This window comes from Octopus sinensis, linkage group LG17, assembly GCF_006345805.1.
Source record: "Octopus sinensis linkage group LG17, ASM634580v1, whole genome shotgun sequence".
Taxonomy (NCBI): Eukaryota; Metazoa; Mollusca; class Cephalopoda; order Octopoda; family Octopodidae; genus Octopus; species Octopus sinensis.
In genome coordinates this window covers 2,240,886-2,251,320 of record NC_043013.1, presented here as the reverse complement: position 1 = coordinate 2,251,320, position 10,435 = coordinate 2,240,886, and the positions used below count along the sequence as shown (strand labels likewise).

The 10,435-nt window shown below is 37.0% G+C and overlaps 1 protein-coding gene across 1 annotated transcript in view; it reads left to right on the top strand.

Moving 5' to 3' along the window:
* The window catches only part of LOC118766685 (dynein beta chain, flagellar outer arm-like), a 79,232-nt gene that overhangs the window by 65,692 nt on the left and 3,105 nt on the right, over positions 1-10,435 (top strand). Inside the window, exons 17-20 of the mRNA XM_036510278.1 lie at positions 2,203-2,281; positions 4,413-4,556; positions 6,678-6,851; positions 8,525-8,620. Of these exons, the coding sequence (XP_036366171.1) occupies positions 2,203-2,281; positions 4,413-4,556; positions 6,678-6,851; positions 8,525-8,620 (493 nt within the window). The remainder of the gene's footprint in view (positions 1-2,202; positions 2,282-4,412; positions 4,557-6,677; positions 6,852-8,524; positions 8,621-10,435) is intronic.

Genomic DNA, 10,435 nt, shown 5'->3' with positions numbered 1-10,435 from the left:
CAGGTATGTGGTAGCCTTGTAGAAAAGGTGTAAGCAAGAACTCCATATGGTGTATCCAGTGTAAGGTATGGGCACGCAAGAACTGCAGTAGATTAATAAGAAGATTACCAGAGAAGGTAGTGTTCATGTGTGGAAGATACACCGGATCCATAAAAATAATAGAAACTCAGGAAATTGATTCTCTCAAATGACTCGGTGGCTCATAAAAAGTAGTGTATAATTTCTGCTTGCTTGGGGACCAAATTAGTCATGCAGGAGGATGCACAGAGAGTAGAATAGCAAGAATAAGAATAGGATAAAGAAATTCAAAGAGCTGTTACCTCTGTTGGCTATGAATGGTTTCTCTCTCTGAATGAAAGGAAGATTGTATGATGCATGTATATGGACAGCAATTCTACATGGTAGTGAGATGTGGTCCCCGAATACAGAAGACATGCAAAGCTTAGAAAGGAATGAGGTTTGTATGCTCTGCTGGATGTGTAATGTAAGTGTACATGTTCGACAGAGTGTTAGTGCTTTGAGAGAGATGTTAGGCATAAGAGGAATTAGTTGCAGTGTGCAAGAGAGACGTTTGCACTGGTTTGGTCATGTGATGTGTATGGATGCTAACAGCTACATAAAGAAGTGCCGCTCTCTCAAAGTGGATGGAACACATGGAAGTGGGAGACCCAGGAAAGCATGGGATGAAGTACTGAACAACAACCTCAGGAAGCTGAACCTTTCAGGCAAGATGACAGAGGACTGAGATGCCTAACACCTTGTTGTACTCAAGAGGACCTGTACTCTGCAGCAGAAGTGTTAAAACTGATCTCAGCAGTGGTGAGGACTGATCCACAAGAGTCCTAGGCTGGTGCCACATAAAAAGCACTCATGGTGGTGTCATCTAAAAGTGCTTGTGTGGTCCCGCATAAAAGCACCTGTGCAGCGCTACATAAAAGCACCTGTCCAGTGCCATGTAAAAGCGCCCACCATGCAGCTCCTCAGCTTGCCAGTTCTAGCTAATGTCCATAGTCCATACTGGCATGGGACAATTTAACCAATGGTGATAATGATATATATATATATGTGTGCTTGTGTGTGTTATAATGGAAGAGGCTGGTTTATGGGGTACATAAGGGGTTTGGCCCTATGGCATATCAGCAGACCCCAAACCTGTTGGCCTAAGACCTCTTAGGGGTGGGAAACCAAGGGTAACCCCATAAACCGGCTTCCTCCATTATATTAACTGCTCTACTTCTTAGAATGTGCTTCTCTGGATTTATGTTTTTATGCAAACAATCCTGTGCATATATCAACACAGGAGTGGCTGTGTAGTAGTTAGCTTGTTTACCAACAACATAGTTCCAGGTTCAGTCCCACTGCGTGGCACCTTGGGCAAGTGTCTTCTACTATAGGCTCAGGCTGACCAAAGCCTTGTGAGTGGATTTGGTAGATAGAAACAAAGAAGCCCATTGTATATATATATATATGTGTGTGTATATGTTTGTGTGTCTGTCCCCCTTTGCTTGACAACCAATTCTGGTGTGTTTACATCCCTGTAACCTAGCAGTTTGAGAAAAAAGGACTGATAGAATAAGTACTAGGCTTACAATAAATAATTCCTAGGGTTGATTTGTTTGACTAAAGGTGGTGCTCCTGCATGGCCACAGTCAAATGACTGAAACAAATAAAAGAATATATAAATGTATGTGTATATGTATGAATGCGTATATTTTTATGTCTCCTAGTCTCAACATTGCATGATTGTTGTAAACGAGTGTCACTCATTTACAATATGCTGTAAAAACATGTCTGGCAATGGGGAAACATTAACTTGCTTCAAAAACAGGTGAAGGTTGGGGACGGGAAGAGTATCTTTTTGACAGGAAGACTTATTCTTTTTGAGCCTAGTGCTTATTCTATTGAAATATTTTGCTGACTGCTAAGTTATGGGGACATAAACACACTAACACCGGCTGGTTGTCAAATGATGGTGGTGGGGACAAACACAGACACAAGGACACACACACACACGCACCTTTGCTCATTAGTTAAATCCTTAAATCCTTAAAATGTTTTAGCCCGAAGGCTGCGGCCATGCTGGGGCACCACCGCTGTTCTTTACAAATTCATTTAATCTGAGTATAATCCTTAACGATTATAGCATAGACAGCTTTCTCCCTCTTTTACTTCTCTCTATCTCTCTATCTCTCTCCTATTTAGTACCATTTTACAGAAGCTCAAAGAAGTTCTTCTCCCATCTAATCACAGGATTGATTCTTTGTTAAAATCTTCATTACAGGTAAGTACTGTCTTATCTGAAATCTTGGTAATATGTTTGATAATAGCTATTATTATTGTTGTTGTTTTACTTGAGGTCAATTCTTAATTCAGAAGACCCTTTGATCAGAGACATTCCAACACTTTACTGATCCCCCCACTCCCCTCTACCATTGCTGGTGCCTCCACAACCATAACTAACAACAGCAACAATCTTTATTGCTACCAGGACCCATTTATTTGCATGTATTGTGACAATAAACATAGCAAAGTTATTTATAAACTAAGGGAAGAGATAAAACACTCTACAATACATTGAAATGCATTAAATTTGTCTTGGGAAAAAAAATTTAATTAGTAATTATGAATAGAGATAACGAAATATCAAATAGGCATTTTCTTCTGTTTCATCAATGACATTACTGAATGAATTTCCTGAATTTGTAGAACCTGTCTATGCCTAATTGCTTTGAACTTTCACCTTCTGGATTCTATTGATTTCCTGCTCAATTTATATATTTCTGTATCCTCCTCTGTATGTTATAGATGACTTGATGCCTGTCGACCTCCTGTTCATATCTTATTCTATTAATTAGGCATCACTGTGAAGTTCCATAGAATGAGCAACAAGCAGTTTGACCTCACAAAAACCCACAGTTTGCTTGATCATTTTTTTTGCAAAAATACAATTTTTCAGGGGACAATGATTATATATAATTAGAAAGTTCTGGGTGTGAACTTTCTTTTCATATCCTTTTGATCAAAAATCTTATGCTTACATATCATGCCAGGTCCCCTCAATCACCATATTTTCATCCATTCACAGCATTTGTCCCAATTTTGTCTTTGACTGCTGATCAATAGTGCTTGTTCTAGTTCGTTGTGCACTATAACTTGATTTCTGGTGAAAATGATACAGTCATGAAGAAGAGTTTTTTTTGCTTTATTTTGAGAGAAAAACTGATGGGGGTGGTCAGCTAATTGTTATGAAATATAAAAGCACAATTATTTATTTGGGCCTCATTCTCTCTTGTTAAACTGAATGTTTGTTACAGGCAACAAAATAAGCTTTACATAAATATTTAACAGCTGATGTGCTTGACTGGCTCTGAACTGGTTAATCACCCTCACTATTCCCCATCTGACTATCATCAATTCCCCAACATGAAAAACACTTGGCTGGAAACCAGTATTGCAATGGTGATGGCATCGTATCTGCTGTTGAGGACTTTTTTGACCAATAGGACAAAAGCTTCTTCACCAATGGGATCCAAGCACTGCAGCACTGATGGAAGAAGTGCGGGGACTGCAAGGGGGAATTATGGTGAAAACTAAACCTCATTTAGTCATATTCCACTACATATCTTGGTCAACCTATGAACATTACAGCTGACCCTCGTAACTACTTTAATTTGTCTTATATTAACCCCTTAGCATTCAGATCACTCTGTTGAATAAAATGCCTAGTTATTCACATTGTTTTGAATTAATCTAATCATGCATTATCTTGTAGCTTTGAGATTTTGATGATGTGATTGTTTATTTCTAGAATGACATTGTAAGGTGGGTGTGAGAGGCTAAATCTAGCTATTTTGATCATAAAATAGGTTCTATTCTGAAGTGGGCATCACAATAAATATTACTTGCCATCTTCTTCATCGTCATTGTCATCATAACCAACAACAAAATTTATCTTTCCAACGTTTTCCCCTCTCTGGTTTCTTCCTTTCAGTTTTCCATTGGTCACCAACATCTCAAGGGTTTGTCTTTTCATATCTTATTCACTGAGCTTTGTCTGTTTGCCCTCGTCTATCCAAGAAGATTTCTGTTGGTTTCTGCTCATTAAAGGACTGCAACCTTTGTTACTGTATTTGTATATTTTTAGTATTTATCCAAGTAACCACATCTTTGCAGCATTCATAAGCTTTCGCAGCATTTGTAAGCTTATTTTACTGACCTTGAGAGGATGATGGGCAAAGTCAACTGCGGCAAAATTTGAACTCAGTATTTTTCTCAGTGTGCTAATGATTCTACAATATTAATAATGACTACAACGGTGAGGACGACAATGATGGAGGATTTCATTTATTTTCTGCAGCACAATATTAATAGTCATGACATTTTTAAATACTATTTTTTCCCTTGTTTATAAGGTTCTTGATGTCAGTGAAATATCCCCAAGTTGGCAAGACTACCTGCTACACGTAGATCAGATTATTATCGATGGTTTAAAAAATGCAATCCAGTCTCAGCTCAGCATATTGTTATCCTTCCTCTCTGGTAATTCTGCTTCAAAGGTAAGATAATTACTTAATTACTTTATCAAAATAACTGGTATGGAAGAGACATAATTAAAAATGATATACTTAATTATATTGACAGAAATTAAGGATTTTATGAGCAATATAAATTACAGGAAGAGATTTCAATTTTTGGAGTGCATTAAATTCTGAATGGTTCCATGAAATCAAAGATGAATCAAAAAGGGGAACTTTTTATAGTTGTAGCCAAATCTGTTTCAAATCATGCACTCTACTGTATCAACGAAAAAAAGATCACATTAAACAATGTAGTCCGAGACACACTATTCCTAAACATATGACAGAGAGGTCGTAACTGGAATGCCTTTGATTATAGATCAGCCCAATTATAGCTGAGCTGGGGTGAAACAATAACAATAACAGCAACTAAGGTGGTGAGCTGGCAGAAACGGTAGCACACCGGGCGAGATGCTTAGCAGTATTTTGTCTGCCGCTACGTTCTGAGTTCAAATTCCGCCGAGGTCGACTTTGCCTTTCACCCTTTTGGGGTCAATAAATTAAGTACCAGTTACACACTGGGGTCGATGTAACCAACTTAATCTTTTTGTCTGTCCTTGTTTGTCCCTTCTGTGTTTAGCCCCTTGTGGGCAATAAAGAAATAAGCAACTAAGCTAGAATGGTCACAACTGGAACATATTTGACCTTAGTTCTGCTTGATCAGGGCTGATACAGAGTTGAACAACAACAATGACAACAACATAAATTATTAATACATGAAAGAGACAAATATCACAAAATTATAATGATTAATCTTTAAAAATGGAGCTACAAGATCAGTGGCTATGTGACATTTTGAGACAGCCATTTGACTCTGCCTCTTTGGCAATGCTGATTCAACACTTGACTTATTTGACATCAGACATTATCAAAGCACATTATCACATCATATTATCAGACCATATTAAGAAAAGGAAGTGGTAACTCTGGTTAAGATGATGGTATCCATTGAAGATCACATGGATGCTACTTGGACTCGAAAGATTGACCGTTATGAACATCTCCTCGAGGAATATGAAGATACAAGCTGGGGAGCAAAACATTACCCAACTGAAGTTGGACATAAAGGATTCATTGGAAGTAGTATGCGGTGATGGTTGTTGTCACTAGGACGAACTCATCCTAAAGTAAATATCATCATGAGTGATATCAAGGCTATAGTGGAGAAAGAAAGCCATTGGATTTGGTTAAAAAGAGATGATGAGCAATGGTTACAAGAGTATTGAGTGAAGCCTAATAACCTGTTGATCTAGCAAGTGGGGCCTCATCTCCGTGAGGGAGGGGTTGCTGGTGTGCAATAATGCTGTTGAGAGAAAGGCCCTGAAATGGCATGCATTCTCTCCTGATGATTCCATAAAACAGCTAGAGTCTCATATGTGAAGCTTGCTTTCAATTGGTAACACTTGTATCTGTTGTTTGTAAATAATGCATTTCTCATTCTCTCTCCACCTCTCTCTCTCTCTCTCTCTCTCTCTCTCTCTCTTCTTGTGAGTGAGGAGAGGTAAAGTGTTTAAGTCAGATATGTTCAATTATTAAATTGTAATGTCTCTCTCTCCCTATCTGTATGCATTTATTTCTGCACTTGTTTGCATGTGGGTGTGTTTGCCTCCAGTGCCAAAAAGTACAGCAAAACAGGTTCGGTGTCCAGTCAGCTATTCCAAACACCTATGCCCAATCATCTTACTCCAACAAGACCATACTGTACAGTATTAGAATCTAAGGAAACTAGTCATGTTCTTTGTTGGCAATTAATTATTAATATACATAATTCAAGCAAATGAATAAATTGTATGCTATGAGGAAGAAGACATGTCTAATGAAGAGAATCCTTCATCAGAGAGATTTGATCCAGAAAAATTGAATCCACAACCTTTTAGTTGTGAAGCGAATGACCTAACCAGAAGACACATGCTTTCCCACAGATTATGTTTGCTTGTGTGTGTTAAGGCATATGGCCTAATCATTAGAGTGTTGGGTTCATGATGATAAGGTCCTGGTTTCTCATCCCATCTAGAGTAGCACTGCCCCATGCAGTAGTTTTTAAGCAATCTTAAATAACTATAAAAAATCTTATGCCATTTGTATTTCTTTGTATTCTAGGATGTAACGTCAGTTCCATTCCTTATCGTAAATGTCCTTTTGGTGGCTAATGCCATTGTGTTTGAACCTGTCCTGGAGCAGACCATCAATTCACTAAGTATACGTGAAGTGATTCACTTATGGATCACTGACTTACTTGAACTGGTTTCTTTTCTACCATTGTACAGTGAACAGGTAAGACACTCATTAACTGTGTGTTTGGGTCAAATGTTACTTTCTCATTATAAAGCCCTAAAGATAAGGTACAAATTATGACTACCTTTTATTGCAGATGGCTTCTAACATGCATACTTACGGTTTGCTATTTTCTAAGATAATATAATTATTCTTTGTTGTGTCTAGGGAGAGTCGTTATGCCAATATAATTAACACACACACACACACTGGTACAATTCCATTCTTTTATTAAATATCTGATTGTTTTGTTTTTGTTTGTCAAAGCTCTTTTGTTGCTTCTTGCAACCTTTTCAATGACTATTGACTTAGTCCATTATAGAGGCCAATAAAACAGCAAACCTACGCAAACATAAGAGACCTGACATTGTTCTATGGGACAAGGAACAAAAGTCATGCACTGTTGTAGTAGTCAACTGCCCAACAGACATGAATATACAATCAAAAGTCCAGGAAAAAGAGAACATTTATGGCAAATTAATGTGGAACTTATGGCTCTTGTACCTTGACTATGAATTCTTATTTGTATCTATCATAGGTGCATTGGGTTATATATAAACAAATTTGCACAAGAACCTACAAATGCCTGGTTTCATGGAAAAAGAGCAAAAGAAATTGATTTGGATTCTCCAAATCCAATCTATTAGTGGCACAATGAAAATTTGTAAGACATCCCCCAAATTCTTCACATGGGTGTATCAACAGTTCAACCAACACTCAACCCTCAGCCTCATACTTACAAACACTAGGATCTGTCTTAACTCAGTCTTGTCATTTTGTTAGCAACTGGGCTTGAACTCTCTCAAGAAGAACTTAAATTAAACTCAAAGAGAAATTATACTTAGGCGTAGGAGTGGCTGTATGGTAAGTAGCTTGCTTACAAACCACATGGTTCCGGGTTCAGTCCCACTGCATTGCACCTTGGGCAAGTGTCTTCTACTATAGCCTCGGGCCAACCAAAGCCTTGTGAGAGGATTTGGTAGACGGAAACTGAAAGAAGTCCGTCGTATATATGTAGATATATATATGTATATGTGTATATATGTATGTGTGTGTATATGTTTGTGTGTCTGTGTTTGTCCTCCTAGCATTGCTTGACAACCGATGCTGGTGTGCTTATGCCCCCGTTGCTTAGCGGTTCGGCAAAAGAGACCGATAGAATAAGTACTGGGCTTACAAAAGAATAAGTCCTGGGGTCGAGTTGCTCAATTAAAGGCGGTGCTCCAGCATGGCCGCAGTCAAAGGAGTGAAGCAAGTAAAAGAGAGCATACCTCCACACATTCTCTATTTTGTTAATTTTGCGAGTGCGTATGCATGTGTGTGTGTGCTTATAAATAGAACTTGTAAAGTAAATAAATCATAACAAGTAAAGAGACAGAGAAAGATAACGTTTATTAAATGGACGTAGTCATTCCGGCCATGACTACCCAGACATACAAACTAAGTGTAATGATATGTTTGACTATTTCATATAAAATGCTAACATTTAATGAAGAAAATGAGTAAACATAAAATTAGATTACAATTAGTTTCCTTTGATACCATTGTAGCCAAAACAGTTATTTTGTGAATACATAATTTTTTTTCTTTTTTTTTTATTAGGCAAACAGTTGCTAATAATTTATTGGCAATTACGATTAACTGTTTGAAAAATTTTCATTTTTTACTTTCAGGGAAATTACCAAAACTTTATTGAAAATGATGTAGAAATTCAGAACTTAGTATTAGAAATTGGCAAATGTGTTGAAGATGTGGTGAGCAGATGCCAGGTAAGTGACAGCAGAATCTGTAAGTAGAGATTTCATTGGGAGATGAAGCTTCTTTTAAATTCTCCTCAACTTACTTTGGTAATAACAGAATCTCATTCATGAGAGGTGAGTATAGGAGGGTGGCTATGGAAGTGACTGGAATCTGTATCTTTTACTTGTTTCAGTCATTCGACTTCAGCCATTCTGGGACACTGCTTTCAAGAATTTTAGATGAATGAATTGACCCCACTACATTTTATTTTTAAGCCTGACACTTATTCAGTCAGTCTCTTTTGCTGAACTGTTAAGTTACAAAATTTAATTGTAGTCCTGTCAGGAGAATCTACAAATATAGTTGGTACATCAGTCTGAGGCCTGGAGTTGAAAGGGCCAAGGAGGGGAGTCCATTAATAGTCGATGTGTCTCTTATAGCTTTAAGAAATACACCCCAACAAGTCTTGAAAGCCATCACGGTCCACTTTGCAAAATATCTTGGAATTTAGTATAAGTGTAAAGGTAGGATTATTAGATTAATGGTTTAGAGCTTAACATTCCAGAAGTATTTTGCAACAGGAGTGAGTATATAATAGCATAATGTCAGAGATTTAAAAGGGCCAAATCTTCATAATTCTGGTTCTAGTAATCCTTGCTAACATCTAAAGGATATCTCACGTATAACCCACAACTGCTGGATTGTTTCCTTCTTCAGAGTTAGAAAATATTTCACCTCAAATGTTAATTTTAAATTTAAAAACAAGTCATGAGATGCTTAATTTTTGAACATCAGCCCCTTAAATTTACCTTAGTGTATACATGTTGTTTCAGTGCCTGTACACAACAAATATTCTAAGAATCCAGTTATGAGATGTAGAATTGAGAGTCAAACCTGCAATTAATATTCTTCTTACAAACAGCTGCTACGCTAATGCTTCTGTTATGATAATTCTACTACCATAAAGAAAGGAAGAAAGTGCATTCACAGAACTCTTTCAGTTATATAGGTTTTGCATTTTAGGAGGACAAAGTTGGAAAGGTGATTAATTGGACTTCCATCTTTTAATAACAAATAAACCACAAAACCAGCCATGAAATGTCATTGAAAAATAAGGAGTAAAGAGAAGGACACCATCAAAGTTGAATTGAATCAATAACTGTTACGGATTTAGAGTATTTGTCCAAAGTAGATGTACTTTCGTAGCTGTATTATTGATTATCTCAATTAACCTATTAAAAAGATAATTAATAATTTGATTTATGATAGAATGATATTTGAAATGATATTTAAATACAAGTACTAAGAATGATATTTGGAAAGATGTTCATTAAAATAAATTAATTGCATCAAGAATTGCTTGTAATTTATGAAGAAAGATCAGTTGCTCCTTGAAGCCTTGAAATATTGTGAAGTTGGGTGAGGTTGACAAAATAAGCACCAGTCAAGTACTGAAGTACCTCAAAACCTGAGGCCTTGTGTATATGTTAGAAGTTAATATTAGTAGTAATATTAAGGTGGGGAACTGGTGGAACTGTTAGTGGCATTTCAGGTGTCTTTGTTGTAAGTTCAAATTCTACTGAGGTTGACTTTGCCTTTCATTCTTTCACAATTTATAAAATATTACCAGTTGCATACTGGGGTTGATGTAATCGATTTACCCCCATCCTCTAAATTTCCTAGCCTTGTGTCAAAATTTGGAACCAACATTAGTAATCATATAAGGCAGAATGGTTAGCACGCTCTGCAAAATGCCTAGTAGTATTTCATCTGACTTTACATTCTTAGTTGAAATTCTGTCAAGGTAGACTTTACCTTTCATCCTTTTTTGGGTCAATAAAATA